Source organism: Triticum urartu, chromosome 4A, assembly GCF_056163025.1.
Source record: "Triticum urartu cultivar PI428250 chromosome 4A, HENAU_Tu73, whole genome shotgun sequence".
Classification (NCBI taxonomy): Eukaryota; Viridiplantae; Streptophyta; class Magnoliopsida; order Poales; family Poaceae; genus Triticum; species Triticum urartu.
The window spans coordinates 573375705-573397377 of record NC_141876.1 but is presented as its reverse complement, the minus strand read 5'-3'; the positions used below and the strand labels follow the sequence as shown (position 1 = coordinate 573397377).

General features: G+C 48.2%; 2 protein-coding genes across 2 annotated transcripts in view; one reads left to right on the top strand and one right to left on the bottom strand.

Annotated features, from left to right (window-relative positions):
- Positions 1-309: 309 nt before the first annotated feature.
- SDD1 (Subtilase family protein) lies at positions 310-2994 on the bottom strand. Its single transcript, XM_048717834.2, has one exon. It carries the CDS (start codon positions 2893-2895, stop codon positions 508-510), a length of 2388 nt encoding a protein of 795 aa, XP_048573791.1. The 5' UTR covers positions 2896-2994; the 3' UTR covers positions 310-507.
- Positions 2995-19537: 16543 nt separating this feature from the next.
- LOC147976746 (uncharacterized) overlaps positions 19538-21673 on the top strand; it is a 34369-nt gene continuing 32233 nt past the window's right edge. Inside the window, exons 1-2 of the mRNA XM_087519032.1 lie at positions 19538-19659; positions 19770-19877. Of these exons, the coding sequence (XP_087375158.1) occupies positions 19543-19659; positions 19770-19877 (225 nt within the window). The 5' untranslated portion in view covers positions 19538-19542. The remainder of the gene's footprint in view (positions 19660-19769; positions 19878-21673) is intronic.

Sequence of the window (21673 nt, the reverse complement as noted above, 5' to 3'; positions counted from 1 at the left end):
ATAATTGGGAAAATCTATAGAGAGAACTATTTATATCTACAATAACAAATATATACAATATGAAAAAGCATCTCATGATATATATAGTGATATGTATTTGGTATGTATATCAATATATGTAGATATATTTCTCCATAAACTCGTTCAAAGTTTGTATAGTTTGCCTGTTGAAATTCTATAGACACATTATGGATCGGAGAGAGGGTTAGTTTCTTAGTTTTTTTAAACAAGGCCTTAATTTAGATTTAGGCCCAACAAGAGCTTGCTCTGTTGGAACAAGATTTATTAGATGGCACTGCGCGTCCGCAACATCATGTGCTAGCAATTTGGACCATCATCCCTCAAAAAATTTTATTAGATGGCACTCCGTACTTGTCACAACAGGGACGAGACCTCCCTGCCTGGATACCATCGAATCCTGGATACAGACTGGAGACAAGAATCGGGCATGGACTAAGCTACCAGCGAGCTGCTGATCATGCCTGATCGTCTGCTAAGTTGGCACCTCTACTCCACGGGCCAGGTCACGGCAATGGGGCTCCTCACCGTGCGCCGCCTGCCCAGCCCCGCGCCCCGCTGCTTCCACACCAGGTACCCCTCCCCGCTGTCCCTCCCCGCCGCGCCTGACGCGTCCACCCACACCTGGAAGCTCTTCTTCTCGCCGAACTCCGCGAACGCCAGCGTCGTGGGCGCGACCGTGACCTTGACCCCCGGCGGCGCGCCCACCCGCGCCGTGTACGTCGAGTTGGGCGCGCCCACGTTGGTGACCGTCCTCCGGAGCACCGCCGAGGTCTCGCCGCCGCCGTCCTTGAACGCCACCGCCATCGACGGGTAGTTGAGCGTGAACCCCGGGTTCTCGTGCAGCAGCTCGCTGCAGTCGACGGCGCTGTGCGTGATCTTGAACACCTCCCTCTGCGTGTACCCCAGCGTGCACAGGTGCGTCACGTAGTCGGCCGGCTCGATGTCGTAGACGAGGCCTGGGTCGACGGCGAGGGCCGGGTTCACGTGCCCCGCGCCCATGCCGAACGCGTCGGCGCGGTCGCCGCCGTCGCCGTCGGTGATCGGCTTGCCCTGCCGGTCCGTCACGTCGGCCGTCGTCATGATCGCCGAACGCACCATCGCCGGGCTCCATGAAGGGTGCGCCGACCTGACCAGCGCCGCGATGCCGCTCACGTGCGGGCACGCCATCGACGTCCCCGACAGCACCGTGAAGTTGGTCCGCCGCGCGTCGCCGTCCAGCCCCGACGGACCCACGCTGCCCGGCCACGCAGCGATGATGTTCACCCCGGGCGCGATCACGTCAGGCTTCAGCACCGATGGGCTCGTCACGCTCGGCCCTCGCGCCGAGAACAGCGCCACCGCCGGTGCGCGCGCTCGCCCGATCCGCGTGCCGCCGAACGCGATCCTTGCCACCGGCCGCGGCGTCGAGCTGATGTACTTCTTGAGCTCGACGGCTTCCTGGTAGCCGATGAGTGTCGCGGGGAGGACGTGCACATCGACGGAGTCCTCCTGCCGGTTGATCTCGGAGTTCGCGAGCACCATGGCCGCGCCGCCCGCTTCTTTCACCGCCTGGCCTTTGTCTGCCCGGCCGGTGATGCCGCGGTCACATACCACCATCTTCCCGGCGACGTCGGCCGCGGAGAGGGAGCCCTTCATGCAGTACATCGCTTCCCGGGACCCACCGGCGGCGTAGAACAGCTCGAGCGCTTTCCCGCCATTTTTCAAACCAACTTTTCCCGGGTACATGGACTCACCGTACAGGACCCGGCCGTTGCCGAGCCGGACGTAGGCCGGGAAGCGGCGGTCCAGTGTGGCAGCGCCGACGGTGAGCATCCAGGGCGCTTCGTTGGCCACGGAGCTCGGCTCCGGCCCGTTGTTGCCGGCGGCGCTGACGACGGAGACGCCGCGCACCGTGGCACGGAAGCTGCCGATGGCGATGCTGTCCTCGAAGAGCGGGATGGGGAAGCCGCCCAGGGAGAGCGACAGCACGTCGACGCCGTCGCGCACCGCGTCGTCCATCCCGGCGAGGATATCGGAGCTGAAGCATCCGTTGAACCAGCAGACCTTGTACGCGGCGACGTGCGCGCCGGGAGCCACGCCGCGCGCCTCCCCGGCCCCGGCACCGAGGACACTGGCTCCGGCCACGGCGGACCCCGCGGCTGTCGACGCCGTGTGGGTCCCGTGCCCGTGCGCGTCCCGTGGCGAAGCGTACTCCCGCGTCCGCGCGGCGGCGTCCGACGGGTCCGTCGGGTAGTTGGCGCGGTGGCCCTTGGAGTAGAACCGCGCGCCGACGAGCTTCCGGTTGCAGTTGGTCGCGTTGAACCGCTCCCCGGTCTCGCACACGCCCCGCCACCGGTCCGGCACCGGCGGCATCCCGCGGTCGTCGAAGCTCGGGCTCTCCGGCCACACGCCCGTGTCGAGCACCCCGACCACCACGCCGCGGCCATACCGCGCGCGCGCCCACGCCCCGGTCGGGCACACGTTTAGGCCAAGGAACCGGTACGAGTACGTGGTGTGGAGCTCCACCCGGCGGTCCTCCCGCACCGACGAGACGCCCTGCAGCGCCCGCAGCGCCGCCGCCTCGCCGGCCGTGAGCCGCGCCGCGAAGCCGTCGAACACGGTGTGGTAAGAGTAGAGCAGCCGCGACGACGACATGTGACGCTTGTCATCTTGCTCCTCGGAAGAAGGCACGGATTTGGCGAGGAAGGCGAGGTGCCAGTCGTGGTCGGAGGAGGCTGACTCGCCGCCGCCGGTAGATCCGCGCGGGTGCAGCTGCACAATGTAGGTCTGCAGAGCCTCCTCCTGGTCCGCGGCGGCGCCATGAAGAAACGCCAACGAGGAGAGGAAGAGGAAGAAGAGCACCACGTGGGAGGCGAACGGGTGGAGGAAACCCATGGCTGCCTTGCTGAGCAACCGAGCAGGTGTCTGCTGTGGTTTGCAACGGTGAGGTGGGAGATGGAGGTGGGATTCATCGAAATGCGGGGTGCTATTTGAAGCGGCATGCAGCGCGCGGGAGCGGGGGGAGGCACGGCGAGAATTTGAGACGGGGAGGGAGGCCTCGTGAGGAGGATCGCCCTCATCACCGGCCGTGGCACGAGACGGGTACCGGAGGGAGTAATGGCAGGCAGGGCCGTCCGGGCTCCGGCCGCCAGTCACCCACCCGATCGAGCTCTGACAGACGCTGGGTTCCTTAATGGCGCAGACACGGGTAGAGAGAGAGACAGAGGAGGAAGACGGGGGGAGGAGCGTACCTGCGCGTGCGTGGTGTAGCCTAGGAGTAATTGTTCAGCGTGCTACACGACGACGACGGGCGCGCAGGGCCTGAATCCTCCATTGCTCGTCCGTGCCAGTGCCAAGCCATGCAAGCGCCGGCCTCGCTGCCTCGTGCGCGCCATTTATGATGCCTGCTGCCTCCTTGCCATTCTCTGCACGCGTATATGGTGAGTGTGATGCGTGGCCGTGGCGCTCCCCCTGCGACAAGCTTTGCACCAGCGCATTTATCATCGTGCCCTGGACTGTGGTGTGCTTGCCATGGCTCGTGTCGAGAGAGGCGAAGCCAACTAGCCAAGCAGGGGAGCGCGCGCCTCTCCTCCAGACCTCCATGACCATGGACTGGACAAAGGCTCCATGCGTATCCAAAATCGTCTATTATTGTATTTATTTATTTTTATTAAAAGTACAATTTGTTTATCCAAATTTGGACAAAATACAACTTTTATTAAAAAAAACTGAAAATCTAGTCATTCCCTTTAGCACTAAGCTTCCTAGTTTGAAGAGTCCACATTCAATTGAGGTCTTCAATTAGAATTTGATCACCCGATTTTGACCAGGTCAACAATTTCTCAAAACTCTCTCATTCAATTCTTTCATACTATACACTATGCTTCCTAATTTTTAACGTCTCACAATTAATTGAGGTATTCAATTTAGAATTGGGTCAACATATTTTGACCAAGTCAACACTTTCTCAAGCTCTCCTGTTTAATTGTTTTAATTCGCTGTGTTCTCTAATTTTGAACCTCTTTCATTCAATTGAGGTATTCAGTTTTGGATTTGGTTTACGATTCTGACCGGGCCAAAGATTTTTCAAATCAATCAGCAGCAAACGGTCTATAAAAACATATCAATCCCGTTTACCTTCCCATCATCTGGGAAAAAAGCGCCGCCATGTGATATTTTAGCACCAATATAGTAGTGCATGCGACCACCGGTTGAGAATTTTTTTTCACATAAATATAGATTGGTTAGCGGATAACAAAGAATCATACCACGAAAGGCCTACCAAATCGCTGCATTATAAGTAAAAATAAAACACACTCTATCATCTCCCCCACCCACAAAACTAAATATTTCATCGGTTCCAAAATATAAAGGGTATTAGTTTTGTAGAAAGTTAAATTTCTTTAACTTTGACCAAGTTCAGAGCAAAAACATCAACATCCACAATATTAAACAAAATGTATGGAAATTTATTTCATGATGAATTTAAAAATACCGATTTGATATTATGGATTTTTGATATATTTCTCTATAGTTTGATCAAACTTAAAAAGGTTGACCTTTCAGAAAAGCAATACAAAAGTGATTATTTTTTGAAGAAACCCAACACAAAAAGCAATACACCCAATATTTTTAAAACAAAGTGATTTTTTTAAGAAGCCCAACAACACCTACGGCGCAGCAAAGCACGCCCGACCCTTCTAGTTAAGTCTATGTCCAGAGGGTATGCTAGGTATATTGAGATCATTTGCTTAGCCATTTGAAAATTTGGATGGTCTTTGAAAGTTTCTGTCCAGTTTGAATAAAACATTTAAGCCTTTTTGACATACTGAAAAATGGCCAATAATTTAACCTAAGTTGTCTTGTAATATGTAATTTTTTAAATAGTATTATGCCTAACGATTTGAGAGTTTGCCTAATTTTGGTGAAATTTGAATTAAAAACAATTCTGACACAGCCCAACTTCGGCCTGGCTCGATCCAAGCCAGTCAAGCCACTCCACTAGTTAATGACATGTGGGTCTTGTATTTCATGTTTTGCTTCCACGTGCTAACTTCCAAGTGCTTTTGCCATGCTAACAGCATTTAATATTATTGAGTACATAAATGAGATCGAGCTAAATAAGTCACGTGATGTTTCGTCAATATGCAACGGAGTGGCATATTGAGCTCCACTTAATTTGTAGGATTGTCTGTGCACTTTGTCATGCCATGTATCATTAAACCGGACATGTATCATACTTGGTTGTGCATCATGCCATGCTTATGTGGTGGTTGTTTACTATGTTGTTTGCTCCTTTCCGGTGTTGCTTCTTCAGGTTGGTTCCGTTAACGTCGTGTTTGTGAGGATCCGTTCGATTATGTCCGTTTGTCTTCTTCATGGACTCGTTCTTCCTCCTTGCGGGATTTGAGGCAAGACGACCATACCTTCGAAATCACTTCTATCTTTCCTTGCTAGATGCTCGCTCTTTTGCTATGCCTATGCTACGATACCTACCACTTGTTTATCATGCCTCCCATATTGGCATGTCAAGCCTCTAACCCACCTTGTCTTAGCAAACCGTTGTTTGGCTATGTTACCGCTTTGTTCAGCCCCTCTTATAGCGTTTCTAGTTGCAGGTGAAGATTGAAGTTTGTTCCTTGTTGAAACATGGATATTTTGTCGGGATATCATAATATTTCTTATTTAATTAATGCATCTATATACTTGGTAAAGGGTGGAAGGCTCGGCCTTATGTCTGGTGTTTTGTTCCACTCTTGCCGCCCTAGTTTCCGTCATACCGGTGTTATGTTCCTTGATTTTGCGTTCCTCACGCGGTTGGGTTATAATGGGAACCCCTTGACAGTTCGCCTTGAATAAAACTCCTCCAGCAAGGCCCGACCTTGGTTTTACCATTTGCCACCTAAGCCTTTTTCCCTTGGGTTCTGCAGACTCAAGGGTCATCTTTATTTAAACCCCCGGGCCAGTGCTCCTCTGAGTGTTGGTCCAAACTAGAGCACTGTGCGGGGCCATCCCTTGGCAACTTGGGTTACGTCGGTTCCTGTACGCTTAGCTTTATCCGGTGTGCCCTGAGAAAGAGATATGTGCAGCTCCTATCGGGATTTGTCGGCACAGCGGGTGGTCTTGCTGGTCTTGTTTTACCATTGTCGAAATGTCTTGTAACCGGGATTCCGAGCCTGATCGGGTCTTCCTGGGAGAAGGAATATCCTTCGTTGACCGTGAGAGCTTGTGATGGGCTAAGTTGGGATACCCCTGCAGGGATTTGAACTTTCAAAAGCCGTGCCCGCGGTTATGGGCATATGGGAATTTGTTAATGTCCGGTTGTAGAAAACCCGAAACTTATCTTAATTAAAATGCATCAACCGCGTGTGTAGCCGTGATGGTCTCTTTCCGGTGGTGTCCGGGAAGTGAACACGGTGTTGGAGTTATGCTTGAACGTAGGTTGTTATAGGATCACTTCTTGATCATAGTTTCTCGACCGTGCCTTTGCCTTCTCTTCTCGCTCTCATTTGCGTATATTAGCCACCATATATGCTAGTGCTTGCTGCAGCTCCACCTCATACCTTTTACCCTACCTATAAGCTTAAATAGTCTTGATCACGAGGGTGTGAGATTGCTGAGTCCCCGTGACTCACAGATTACTTCCAAACCCAGTTTGCAGGTGCCGATGATACCGTGCAGGTGATGCAACCGAGCTCAAGGAGGAGCTCGATGAAGATCGTGTTCGTTATGTTGTATCTGGATGATGTAATGCTTTATTCATGTATTGTGTGAAGTGGCGATTGTAAGCCAACTATGTATCTCTTTCCCTTATGTATTACATGGGTTGTGTGAAGATTACCTCACTTGCGACATTGCTTACAATGCGATTATGCCTCTAAGTCGTGCTTCGACATGTGGGAGTGGGCGTTACAATCGCATACTCCATGTAGACCTTGAAGTTGTCATTATTTTTCGGACATTTTCTTGAGTTTTTGTTTTTGTTTTTTGGTTTGAAGGGGCAAAGAGCATGTGTTCGTGAGTGTGGGTGGTGGGGGCCACATGGATGGTTGAGTGTGCACCCGTGGCTCACCCCATCAGCGACAAGCAATCGATGTTGATGAGCATTGTCAAAGAGGACCACCCTCCCTGTCCACAGTGCCACGCACTTGAAGGAGTCTAGGGCCATGAAAGTGAATGGGTAGATATGGAGCTCTTTAAAGCAATACTATCAATTTTTAATATTTTTTCCAATTTTAAGGGATACAACAAGAATATAGCTTATCTAGATATGCAACTAGATGGACAACCTATATGCCAAGATCACAAATAACAACACATGCTATATAAGATACACGATAAAGCTAGCTTGTAACAAGTAAGTGAAGGAAAAAAGTAACCACAAGTGGAGACATTGATGTAATTCCAGGAGTTTCCTCCTACAAGGGCGATACATCTCCGTTGGAGAGGTGTGCGGCGGCACGATGCTCACCAAGCGCCGCAACGGCTCACCTTATTCTCGTTGTGCCCTTGCACAATGCAAGGTGCCACGACTCCACTATGCGGTGCCCTTGGAGGTGGCAAATGAAATCTTCACAAACAAGGTTGGGCCGATCTCCACAATTCAATTGGAGGCTTCCGACAACACCACGAAGTCTCACCACAATGTATTTGAGCTCCGAAGTGACCTCTTCTATCTAGGGTGCCAACACCCAATAGTAACAAGACTGACAAGAGAAAGTAGAGGCGAATCAAAATTCCTTTGGTGAACGTGTAGATTTAAGTCCCCTCTCTAAAATCCTAGAAGGTCAACAAGTTTGAGTGGCTAGGGAGAGAGATTGAGCAAGGTAAAGCTTTGGACAACAAAGGAGAGAGAGCAAAGAGGTAGATCAACTTTGCGAAGATGACCTCCAATTTATAGTCCCCACACAAATCCAATTGTTACACAGTTTCTCGACTAAGTGGTACTAGAACTTTGAAGAGCGATACTACCGTAGTCCCATTCAGATTGCACTGCAAAGGCCTAAGTGGTACTGCCGCATAGAACCACGATAGTACTAGCTATTATGAAATAGCTGGTACTACTGTAGCCGTACCGCCCTCCTGCCGTGGGTAAAGCTAGGGGAATGAGCCCTCTGCGACAGTTTGTCTGGCACTTGGTCCAGTAGTTTTGCTCCAACAGGAGAGCAGTACTTCCAGTCAAGGTGATAGTATTGCCACCCTAAAGGCAAAGCAACAGTACATATGTCCAAGCGGTACAACCGTCGTGGACACCAGTATTACCGGCTAAAATACAATAGCCGATACATCAGTGGTACTGTCGCTTTATTACCACGCCCAAAAAGGTGAAGGCTAGCTCCTCTGCGCTTTGGTCCGCCACTTGGTCTGGTAGTTCTGCTCCACTAAGGAAGCGATATTATCAGCCAAGGGAGCGGTACTACCGGCGTAAGGGTAGTCATAAGCAGTACTGCTCCCATGAAGGGAGTGGTACTACCGGTCACTACCCTGGTACTCCTGGGTGGTGAAAAACATGAACATCAGAATTTGAGTGAGGTTCTCGTCGAAAGAGTGGGAAGATAATGTGTGTGCAAATTTGGTTTCATGTACGTGTTTTGATTCCACCCATACCTTCTAATGCAGACCCCCTCTAAATAGTCCAATTTTCCTATGACACAAAGAAAGTAAAATCATCGAAACACCGTCTTCGCTCTTTTCCTTCCAAAGAGATACCTAATAGTCTTGTGCCACTTCTGAATATGCATGTGTCGCTCAAGGACACGGTTAGACCGGAAATTGCATTGTCATCAACACCAAAATCACTTAGGGTGAGAAATGCCCTTTTAGTCTCTCCCTTTTTGTGAGTGATGACATCACCAGGATTTGCAAGATATTATGATAAAGTACGTCCATGGCCTAGGAAATACAGGCGGATTCCTCCTAAAGGTGTGCACTATTTTGAATTTGCTTTGGGAATGCAAATTACACACAAGTAGGGTCAACGGTCCACCTAGATTGTATAGACCAACAATACTTTGTAAAAGATCGCAGGATGATAGTATAAAGCAAACTTTCACACCAACGGGCAGAGGAGCAAAGTATAATGGCAAGATAATAAATAGGGCTCCACAAACATGAAAGTTAAGACAAGATAGTAAAACATATATGCATCGAGGATTGCATGTCTTAGACCACGTGAAACAAAGTCTCCAACAAACCAACTTCATAATGAAAGAAAATAAAGTTAAACTAAGATAAGATAAGTTCACAAGCACAAAGAGACAACAAATAAGGTGCAAGCTTGTGAGTTAACCCATGCAAAATTGGGAAAGAGTGATGCTAGCGTCCCATGGGATCGGTCCTCATCGTCGTCCTCCTCCTCATCATCATCGCCCTCTGACTCCTTGGCCTCGGTGGAGCTCTCGGCATCATACCGTGTAGAACGTTGGCGGTGAGCAGTGGAGGCCTCGGGCACCTCATCATCATCGGTCCACCAATTGTGTTGTGAGATGCACCTATCCCCTAGAGTGGTATCCTTCTCTTACCCATTGGCAACATCAAGGTGCAAGGCCCTCATCATGTGGATCTGGCGGCAACGTGGCTCCTTCTCCTTCTTATGGGCATCATATAGCTAAATACCAACCTGAATGCAGAAGGTCTTCTTGATCTTGGCCTCTACCTTAGCAAGACAATACTTCTTATCAGCACGAGGAGGTAGCTCAAAATCATCATCACTAGAGCCATCAGTATCTACAAAAACCTCCTCTCCAATACCACCACGAGGGTTAGAAATGCTTCTTCACCCGGAGACGCTTCACATCATGAACCGTAAGATTGTTGTCGTTTAATTTAAGCATGTGCACGTACACGTGGGATGGACGTTTGGAGGGAGACGCAAAGTTTGAAAACATATAAAGTAAAAATTTCAATACAAAATACATAAATGTTTGTGCCCGGGTGAAAACTTGATCTTTGGGTTCGAGCGGTGGCTGCTATCCATGGTCGTACCCTTCTGGGAGGCACCGCTTTGGATTCCTGGCTTCGTCGTTGTCCGGCTCACCTCTCTATTGGCTTTGGTGGAGGTCTCCATTCAGCTCCAAGGGGTATCCCTCACTCATGTGTAGCTTGCTTGGTTGTCGGTGGGGTTGTGGTTCAGTGCCCGGCACCTTTATATCTTGCCTTGGGTGTGTGTGTTGTGTGCGGCGGTGGAGTGCATTTTTATCGTCTCTCGGTTGTAATCGGTGATGGTTGCTTTATAATATAACTAGCACATATGCCCGTGTGCTGCAACAGGAAAAATTGATGTTTTGCACAAGCATAATGTCCCACAACATTGGATTCATTATGAAGAACATGTTGCAACGCAACATCGTCCTTCTATAAAATGAACATAAAAAAATATGTCGCAATTTAGTCGTGTTCATATTTTCTTTGCGGAGCGTAATGTCCCACTGATTTCATTTAAATACAATCCTTTTTAATGGCATTTAAGTATGATCCTTTCATTAATTATCATGAAGTCCTCACCCGTTTTAGTCGGGAATTAAATCCTTCCTTTTCTAATTTAGTAGCCCCAACACATTAAGGCCTATAGATCCTTTCTTTTAATTATGCTACCTTTTTACCTCAAATCCTTCATGTAGAATTTATTAAGACCACAATCTTTCTAATAGTTATTCCACCGATTTACCTATAATCCTTTCTTTAATTAGCCACATTCGTTTAAATATTATATTTAAGCCCACAATCCTTCCTTTATTAGCTCATTCGCTTAATTAGCTCTCCCTAAACATGAGCCTTGGACCTCACCCTTCCCCATCTACAGGAACGAAGGGCGATTTGTGTGAACCCCGGGCTCTCCACCTCGCCGTTGTCGAATCGGCGGCTCCCTCGCCCTCCGCCGGACGCTCCGGCGGCGGGAGGACGGGAGAGGCCCGATTTGCAGCATGTACATGGTGTAGGAGTGCCTAGGGAGCCAGTCGGTGGCGTCGTGGAGGCGCCGGTGCGACTAGATCGGCTTTTTGCAGGTGTTGGTCTCCCCTTCGAGAGCGAAGTTCTGGTGGAGCTTCGCGGTGGACCAGCTCCTTTCTTCGTGCTCGCTTCTCAGTGGAGAGGCTGTGCAAGGTTCCCCCGTGCCGAAGATCGAGGGATGGCAATTCCGGCGGTTGAAGATCTGGAGAAGGAAGGCGATGTTGAGCGGTGCGACGACGACGGCGGCCATGGTTGTAGGTCCTTAGGGACCGTTGATCGGAGACTTCCCGTTTCGCCCGTGGGCTGCTTCGATCCAAGGCGCCAGCGAGCAGCGGCAAATGGCGCGTCAACGGCTCGTCCACGGCGCCGGCGTAGTCGGGTTGCAGAGGGGCTTGGTTGTAATTTTCTTTTCTATGTGGACCTTTCAGTAATTTGGCCGTTTTAATATCAACTTCTTTTCTCGCAAAAATAAATAAATAAATAAACATGATGACTGCCACTCGTATATTTAGAGTGAGTTGGGATTAGTAAATATGAAAGGTGCATAAGTCTTTGGTTGTTACGTCTAAGAGATAGACATAAGGTATTGTGTTCAATTCCCACAATGTCGATTTATTTTGACCCAATTATTTTTCGCGGTCTCTCTATGAAAGCCCATAAAAGGCCCATCAACATACAAGTAACTGGTCCAGATCGCTTAACGTGTGTAAACCAAACGTAAAGGACTAAACCAAACCAAGAATACCTATTCCCTTTAATAGTAGGTATAGAAGCGGGGGGGAAACCCTTTTTCGGTAACACATAAATGTTACGGTTGCGTTTGAATATATAAAATGCAAAATATATTCAACATTGATCTTGTTTCCAACATCTTGTCAAAACAAAATGGCGATCAGAGATAAACAAACTTCAGATGTATGGTTACATATATGACAATATTTATGCTAGCTGCATGATGGAAGCAGGAGCTCACAGTCACGGGAGAGAAGAGAGGCGGGTGTGTTAGAATAGAGTACGTAGAGATAGATGATGATGTTTAAATTGTTTCTGTTTCTATCTCTTCTTCTGATCTTCTTCTCCAAGTCGTATCTATCTCTCTCGTTGTAATCTGGAAGAATCCTAGTGATATTCCAAACCCTGTAAGCCACGACAACTCTTCTATAAATACACATGCGGCCCGAGCAAAGGGTTCAACGCTTCCTATCAAATCTTACATGGTCATCAAAGCCCTTCCTCTCGTACGTCTAGCTTTCCTGAGAGATCAATCTAGTTGATCGAGAGAGAAACCTGAAACCTATCCAGAGAGACTCGTCGAGAGAGAATCATGTCAGGCACCAACGCCAGCACCGCTGCTTCCACCATCGCCGCCACCAACACCGCCCTGATTGGATCCACCATGAGCACCTTGTCCACCCAATCTGCACCTTCCACCTATGCATCTTCTTCCACCTCCAGCAGCGCTTCCTCTCTCGGGTCTCCTCCATTTGAGAAGCTGATGAGGACAAATTTCCTCCTCTGGAAGGCCATCGTGCTACCCCAAATCAAGGGAGCACATATGGAGCACTTCCTTGATGCCGCAAGCCCGGCGCCCCCTCCTACCATCACCATCACCAAAGATGGGAAGGAGGAGCAGGTCTTCAACTACGCCCGGTCGATCTGGTACGCCCAGCAGCAACAGGTACAAGGATACCCTATGGGGTCTCTGTCATGTGAGGTTATTGCGCAGGTCGCTACTCTTCAGACGCCGGCCGAGGTGTGGAGTGACATCCACGCCTCCTTCGCTGCCCAGACGCAAGTGCAGATCGTCAACACCCGCATCGCCCTCGCCAATCTCCACGAAGGAAGCACGGGCATGCCCGAGTATCTGGCGAAGATCAAGACCTTCGCCGATGAGATTGCCTGCACCGGTGATCCCCTCTCTGAAGGAGAGATAACCTCCTATGTGCTCAAAGGGCTGGACATCGAGTATAACCCGGTGATCTCAGCCCAGGCTGCACGTATCGAGCCGGTGACTGTCCAGGAGCTTTACAACCAGTTGCTAAGCTTTGAAGCTCGTATGAATCTTCTACAAGGTAACAATATCCGCCAGTCATCAGTTAATACCCTCACGCGCGGTCGCGGCACTGGAGGCCGAGGCCATGGTCACCGCGGTCACCAGCAGGGGCGCGGACGCGGCAACAGCAACAACAACAGGCATGGGCACGCCAACAACACTGGCCCACGCCCCTCCGGCGCCTCCTACTCCAACATCAGGCCACGGTGCCAGCTCTGCAAGAAGCCAGGGCACGAGGTGAAAGATTGTTGGCATCGCTATGATGAAGATTTCGTGCCCGAAGAGCGCCACGTTGCTGCAGCCATCAGGGAGCAAGAAGAAGCTGGAGACACCATCTGGTATGCTGACTCCGGAGCCACAGATCACGTCACTAGTGAGTTGGAGAAACTTGCAAACCGAGAGAGATACTATGGCAATGATCAGATAAACACCGCCGCAAGTGGAGGAGGTATGGACATATGTCACATTGGTCAATCTTCCATTAATTTCCCTAATTCTAAACGTGATCTTCTTCTAAAAGATGTTCTTCATGTCCCTCAAGCCAACAAAAACCTTGCTTCCATGTCTCGTTTGTCAGCCGATAATAATGTTTTTTTGAAACTCACCCCAAGTATTTTTTTTCATTAAGGATCGGGCAACGAGGGAGCTCCTCCATCACGGTAGATGCGTCGGTGGTCTATATCCTATCACATCAAGAGCTTTTAGCTGCAAGCATCATCGTCAAGTCTACTCCATCGTCAAGCCGTCCTTAGAGAGGTGGCATCAAAGATTAGGTCATCCTTCATTAAAAATAGTTAATCAAGTAGTGAATAAAGCAATCTTCAATTGTCTAGTAGTAAGAATAAAGAGTCTATTTGTGATGCTTGCCCATGTGCCAAGAGTCATCAACTCCCCTATCCTAAGTCAAATAGTGTGTCTCATGCTCCGTTGGAACTGATATTCAGTGATGTATGGGGTCATGCCAGAGATTCTTTTGGAAGAAAGAAATATTATGTTAGCTTCATTGATGATTATAGTAAGTTTACGTGGATATACTTGCTTAAGCTCAAATCCGAAGTCTTTTATGTCTTCCAAGAATTCCAAAAACTCATTGAGCGTCAATTTGACAAGAAAATCATCACAGTCCAGAGTGACTGAGGAGAAGAGTATGAGAAACTCAACTCTTTCTTTCGAAGCATAGGCATTGAGCATCATGTTTCGTGCCCACATGCACATCAACAGAACGGCTCTGCCGAACGCAAACACCGTCATATCGTTGAAGTAGGCATTTCCCTTCTTGCTCATGCATCCATGCCTCTAAAGTATTGGGATGAAGCGTTTATTGCTGCCACTTATCTTATCAATTGTTTGCCTAGTAAGGTTATTGGGAACACAACTCCCTTAGAACGATTGTTTCATCAAAAGCCAGATTATAATTCCCTCAAAGTTTTTGGATGTGCATGTTATCCTAATCTCCGTCCATATAATCGCCACAAACTTTAGTTTCGCTCCACTCAATGTGTCTTCCTCGGCTATAGCAATCTTCATAAGGGTTACAAGTGTCTAGAAATCTCAACTGGACGCATCTACATCTCTAGGGATGTGATCTTTGATGAAACCATCTTCCCTTTCGCCAAACTTCATCCCAATGCCGGAGCCCTCCTTCGAGCAGAAATTTCTCTTCTCTCGGATCCTTTGTCACGTACTGATCACATGGGAGAATTAATAGAACATGATCATGTGTCTAGTCCAAAAGAAAATTCAGATACTAATGGAAAAAATGCATATTTTGGCTATGATTTTATGTGTGCAGAAGAGGACGAAAATAACGCTGGATCCAATCCTGATCTGGTGCAGAACTGCGATGCCAGGGAAGGTGTGCGATCCTAGGTTGATAGCCGCGCACGATCCGAGACTGACAGCCCAGTCGTCCGGCGCGCAGCGGCGTCTCCCGCGTCTCCCATGGCACCACATGGCGGGGCCAGCCCACCTGTCGATCCAGTGGCTGACCAAGATTCCGGTGTGGACCCAGACAACGCGGGGTGCAGCTCGTCCGCGCACACCACATGGGAACCGGAGCGCTCTGTGGCCGACAGCCCGACCGAAGTGGGGCCCATCAACAGCGCCATGCGGAGCCCTGCTGCTGGGGCGTCTGGCGCGAGGCGAATCTCGCCGGATCCCGTGCCCCTCTTGGATCTGGAGCCCTGTGGCGCGGCAGTCCAGGGCGATTTAGCTGGATCTTCTGCGGCTGGTTTTGGCAATGAGCAAACTGCAGCAGCCTCTACACATATATCATCTGAAATACCTCAGCGCCACACCAGATCAAAATCTGGATTATTCAAACCCAAGGTATACAAGGACGGTACAATAAGGTATGATCCTCGCAAGTTTGCTTTTCTCACTAGTTCAGGTGAACCTACTCATTTAGCCGAAGCTCTTGCTCACAAAGAATGGAAAGGGGCTTTGGACAATAAATATCAAGCACTCATGAAAAATGAAACGTGGCATCTTGTACCACCAAAAAAGGAAAAGAATTTGATTGATTGCAAGTGGGTCTATAAGATTAAAAGAAAGTCTGGTGGAAGTATAGATAGATACAAGGCCAGATTGGTTGCAAAAGGGTTTAAGCAAAGGTTTGGAATTGATTATGAGGATACCTTTAGCCCTGTTGTTAAGGCAGCTACTATTCGACTTGTCTTGTCTATTGCTATTTCCACAGGGTGGAGTTTGCGTCAGCTAGACGTTCAGAACGCGTTTCTCCATGGTGTTCTTAAGGAAGAAGTGTTCATGCGACAACCACCAGGGTATGAAAACAAAAGCACACCTCATTTTGTCTACAAGTTGGACAAAGCTTTGTATGGCTTAAAACAGGCCCCAAGAGCCTGGTACTCCAGGTTGAGCACTCGGTTACAACAACTTGGGTTTATATCAAGCAAGGCAGATACCCCATTATTCTTTTATCATAAAGGCAACATCTCTATGTTTGTTCTTGTCTATGTTGATGATATAATTGTTGCTAGTTCCAGTTCAGAAGCTACTACCTCCCTTCTTCGTGATCTTAATGTGGAGTTTGCACTCAAGGATTTGGGTAATCTTCATTACTTTCTTGGTATAGAGGTAAGACAGATCGAGGATGGAATACTTCTTACACAAGAGAAATACACCACAGATATTCTAAGAAGGGTAGGACTGGAACAACCAGTAAGTACACCGCTCTCTACTTCTGAAAAACTTACAGTTGAAGGAGGTGAATTACTTGGACCAAATGATGCAACAAACTATAAGAGTGTTGTTGGTGCTCTACAATACTTAACCTTGACTAGACCTGATATTTCATATTCTGTCAACAAAGTATGTCAGTTTTTACATGCACCAAGTACAGTTCATTGGACTGCAGTAAAGAGAATTCTGAGGTATCTAAAGTTTACAATGGGACTTGGAATCAAGATTGTTAAGTCACCATCCATGCTAGTTAGTGCATATTCAGATGCTGATTGGGTAGGGTGCCCTGATGATAGAAGGTCCACAGGTGGTTTTGCTGTGTTTCTGGGATCAAACCTTGTGTCATGGAGTGCAAGGAAACAGGCTATTGTGTCAAGATCAAGCACCGAAGCAGAATACAAAGCTCTTGCTAATGCAACCGCTGAAATCATGTGGATTCAGACTCTTCTATACGAGTTGGGAATCAAGGCTCCACAAGCTGCAAGGTTATGATGTGACAACATTGATGCTGCCTATCTTTCTGCAAATCCTGTGTTCCATGCACGTACAAAACACATAGAGGTTGATTTTTATTTTGTGAGAGAAAGAGTAGCACGAAAGCTACTTGATATCAAATTTATTCCCACAGGAGATGAACTTGCTGATGGCTTCACCAAACCACTTACCACAAGGAGACTAAATGAGTTCAAGTACAATCTAAACCTAGAGAAATTTCATAGGTTTGGATTGAGGAAGGATGTTAGAATAGAGTACGCAGAGATAGATGATGATGTTTAAATTGTTTCTATTTCTATCTCTTCTTCTGTTCTTCTTTTCCAAGTCGTATCTGTCTCTCTCGTTGTAATCTGAAAGAATTCTAGCGATATTCCAAACCCTGTAAGCCACGGCAACTCTTCTATAAATACACATGCGGCCTGAGTAAAGGGTTCAACGCTTTCTATCAAATCTTACAGAGTGGACATGAGTGCCGTCTGTGCGGAGCTGGAGGAGAGCAGGATATTTTCTCGTGGAATTATTTTCTAATAAAAATGTAGTGGTATGTGAGTGTGGTGTATCTATACTCAGTGGTCAAGTGATGATAAATAGTACTCACTCTGTCCCATAATATAAGAGTGTTGCACGGAGAGAGTAAAACGAAGACATAACGCATGACGAAGCCGAGAAATGGACGGCGATCGAGCGAGGTGCTACGTACTCTCATTGCGGCCGGCCGAAGCTGGTGCACGTAGTACGTACGTCGACGGCCGGTGGCCACCCGGGGGGCAGGTGAGTAGTACCGCGCGCGCCACGGCTAGCCTGCCCCCCGGTTGCATGTAACAGCTGCCTAGAAATGTCGACGTGCGCCCTCGCGTGTCACATGGATCGTCCGCATGCGAAAGTGTGGTGACATGCGAAAGCATGTATAGCACTCTAGTATATGCTGAATTTGGTACTAGTACTACGTTGCATGCTAGTGCATCTCTTGCATCCATGCACACGTGAGGCAAGATCATGTCATGATGCACCGCACTGCATTATTGCTACCGTCTTACTTCGGTCGGTCAGGGAGGTGCATGTGTGCCTCCAGCCGGCCATGACGACGCTGCGTGTGCGCGCGGCGCGGTCGACGTTTGGGTCCGTCGACATCGTGGGTCAGATTTTAGGCTTGACGTACGTGCGTCTGTGTCATTGAACTGGATTAATCTACTCCACTTGCAAGAGGCTATGTTGTAGTAGATGCTCTCGTGGTAACATTATTATTAAAAAGGAAAATTGTTCTTGGAACCATACATATGGTTCCCTATGTCTTTTCGGAGTACGTGGTCTTCCAACATCTAAAAGAGAGCTTCTCCCCGAATGTCTATCCGTTCATGCCGCTGCCGCCGCCGGTACGGTGGAACATAGTATAGTAGTGGAGTGTATTATTGCTAGCTTCCACCGGTGACGGCCGTCCTCCAGCTAAGCTAGCCTCATGCACCGTCTTCTAGCTGGCCTGTTTGCCCCGCCGTTCCACGCCGGTCTCCCTCCGAGCCAACGTTAGTTGTATTGTATCCACGGTTGAATATTCTCGCCCTATATAAAGGGCCCATTGGCCATTGCATACGCTGTACAGTACTCCAGTGACAGAGACGGACACCATTAATTGATCTTCTCACGTTGCGCGCAATATGGACGGACATGATCCAGCCGCTGCAGGTCCATGGTGGTACCAGGACGACTGCCCCGGCGAGGTCGCGGCCGTTGCACGAGCCGCCGCCGGCGACGACGACGACGACGACTTCCTCGACATGTTGGTCATCAGCTCCGTGCATGCATGTGGCTAGGTTTGGTTGTGTCCTTCCGCAATGCATGATTCATCCTCCTACCTGTACGCGTGTGTGTGTGTGTTCTTGCAGTGAATATCTGCTCGGGACGGGGTGGGAAGCAGGCGCGCCAGCTGTTTCCTGCGTCCGATCTTCGCCACCGCGCGCGCCTCCTGAGCCGCCACCTTCCGAGGACGTGATGGCAGCGCGGCTCTACCACCCAATCGTCAGCGGCGGCGAAAATGCCGGCAACGGCCCGATGGTGAAGAACGAGCCGTCGGCGATGGACACGGAGAGCAAGGGGAAGCTTCCAGCTACGGAGGGCGTGGCCGATGTCAAGGCAAGAACACATGTACTTCCTCCGTCCAAAAAAGTTTATCTCAATCTTGTATCTTACATGGATATATTTAGCATTAACTTGGTACTAAATATATTCATTTGAAGGACAAGTTTTTCCGGACAGGGAAAGTATGCAATTACTATATGCGTGTTTTTCTTAGTTGCTATGTGCATCGAAAATACCCAATGGAACTCGGTGCATCCGAATTGAAAAAAACATTTAAAAATCTAAGAATTTCTTTTACAATGAAATACGAAATTCAGTGTCCGGACTCATTTGCAACTGATGAACGGTAAATTCGAAAAAAAATACTAAAACAATTCAAAAAATTCTGAATTTTTTTAGGTGGAAGATGTTCCAATGCGTGATGTTCGTGCCAAATTTTCAGCTTGCTCAGAGAGCTACTGAATTGGTCAAAACAATATGTGAACAGTAAACTTTCTTACAATCCCAAAATTTGTCTTTTTTTTTAGAGCTACTGAAATGTCTTGGCGTTTGCATTTTGTTTTTCGTTTTTTTCACATATTTTTCCAACTTGTGTTCTCCATTTTACTCAACTCTTTTCTGCAAGCACTGAAACGGCGCGACAATAAAAACGGCCGTGCGCACGCACCAATCATGCCGATGCCAGAGGCTGCGCTAATCTAGCCCAGCATGCGCACGCAATTCGTATCTCCGCTTGACTCTCTCATCACCATCATCATCGTCAGGACACAAGCATGGGGAGCGATTCAAGCGGGAGGAGGAAGGCGGCAGCGGCACCAGCGTCAGCATCGGGAAGGCCAAACAGGACAAGGCCGTCTCATCACTCAGAGACGCACAGCAGTACGGAAAAGGTAATACGTGCTCTGCTTTGGCCGCCTCCTCGATCGCCTCGCGTCTCCATCCCCATGCGCATACGATTTTGAACGAACCGTCGCGTCGCCGTGAAATTTTGGCTGTGCAGAGGCGAAGGTGCAAGATCAGTGACCGGCTGAGGGCCCTGCAGCAGCTCGTCCCTGGGTGCGATAAGGTCGGCTCAGACTCGGTGCTCGCCCGGTTTCTGAATTTCACTGTAATTGATCGCCCAGTCTTCTTCTTCATGGCGTTTTGTGAGCTGAAGCTGCAAGTTTCTTATGGCAGGCACCTCGCTCTCATGGACATTTCTCTGTGCTGTGCAGACTAACCAGGAGTCGACGCTGGAGCAGACGATCAAGTACATGAAGTCGCTGCAGCAGCAGGTCCAGGCCAGTACTAAACTTTAGCATTAAAGCCAGAGTCCTTCTTTTCATGAATGTTCATGAAGAAGAGAATCCCTAAGTGAGAATTGAATGCCATCCCATTTCCTAAAGAAAGAGATTTTCCTAAAGAAAGAGATTTCCAATATACGTGAATCACGAAAGAACCAATGCTGTAACTTGCTTCATCCGGCATTATAAGTAATCAATGAGATTTTCTTCCTCGAGAACAAAAAGCTACACGAGGAGAGCCTTGTTTACTGATATGTTACTAAAAGACCAGAGGTGATGGCCTCTGAATTGCAGGGTATGGGAAGTGGGTGTTAATCAACAAGATTATTTACATTTGCGGAAACCACTACTGGAATAAAGTTAGATCTTTATTTCATTTCAAGGAAAAGTTTCAGGGTTTAGCCACCACTCAGACAGTAGTGAAAAATCAAACCAACTCTAGGCGAAAGTGCACGGAGGATCTGTGATTCCTCCTACCTTATGAGCCCTTACGAAATGCCATTTTGAATGATGGACAAATCATGGGTGTCGGCGGTCTAGTCAGAGCATTTTGGAGCGCCTGAGCGGGCAAAGTAGGTTGACCCGTCCCGAGGGGGAGGGAACAAACGGGCAATTGAACACCATAGGGCACAAACGAATCGCCAGTAACGACCTGTATATATCAGGCAAGAGGTGCTACTCCGACCCGGAATCCTGCGTGATGGTTGGTCACCTTACCAATAATCTTCTTAATGTTGGAGAAAATGAGGATCATTGACTTAAATTGGAATTGATACCTAGACTACTTGGTTCTAGCTTGCCACCCCAGAAGGCAACGTATACACAAGTATAGACTATAGGTAACACTGTAGGGTACAGCCTTGGGTAGTCTCAGGGTTTTCCAAGATATGATATGATCAGGTTATTTATTAGAATTGGAAATAGCTAGACGAATAAGTAGGCTTTAAAAGGACGAATAAAGTAGGCCTTCTAACTCAAAGTACTCCAGCTTAAGGAAAGACATGCAACATTGGTGATCAACGTATGGAATTTCCGCTATTCCGTTCCGGGAAAACACTTGTTTTTTCACGTTTTTCCTTCGCTGTTCTTTCCTGGATTTTTTGTTGATGATTCTTCCCCTTAAAAAAAGCTTTTCCCTATAAAAAATATGTGGCCCTTTTCTTTCCCGAAAAGGCATTCATTGTTCGTTCTGTGCCAGGAACCAGATTTGAACTGGTGACACGAGGATTTTCAATCCTCTGCTCTACCAACTGAGCTATCCTGACTATTTATTGTGCATCATCCTAGTAGAGTACTTGTATCTATGTCAATTAAAGGGACTAAAAAAGAAAAAAGTATTCTCAAATTGGACTTAGTAAATATCAGGATAATGATATGGATTGTGAATGACTTACTTAATAATAGGGATTACTTGCCTATACTATAATATGTTCATTTGTATGAATGGGATAAGATCCAAAGAAGTCAGTTCGGATCCGTTTGTGAAAGAGTAGAATAAGAAAGATAGTGAATCTTGTTTGAACCATTAATGAAAAATAGAGGTTGGTACAATAGTTAGGAAGTAAAATGGGCTTTTTATTGGGGATAGAGGGACTTGACTTGAACCCTCACGATTTAGAAA

What these genes read in the sequence shown, in the direction of transcription:
- SDD1 (XM_048717834.2), bottom strand. Translation starts at nt 2,895, where the DNA reads ATGGGTTTCCTCCACCCGTTCGCCTCCCACGTGGTGCTCTTCTTCCTC.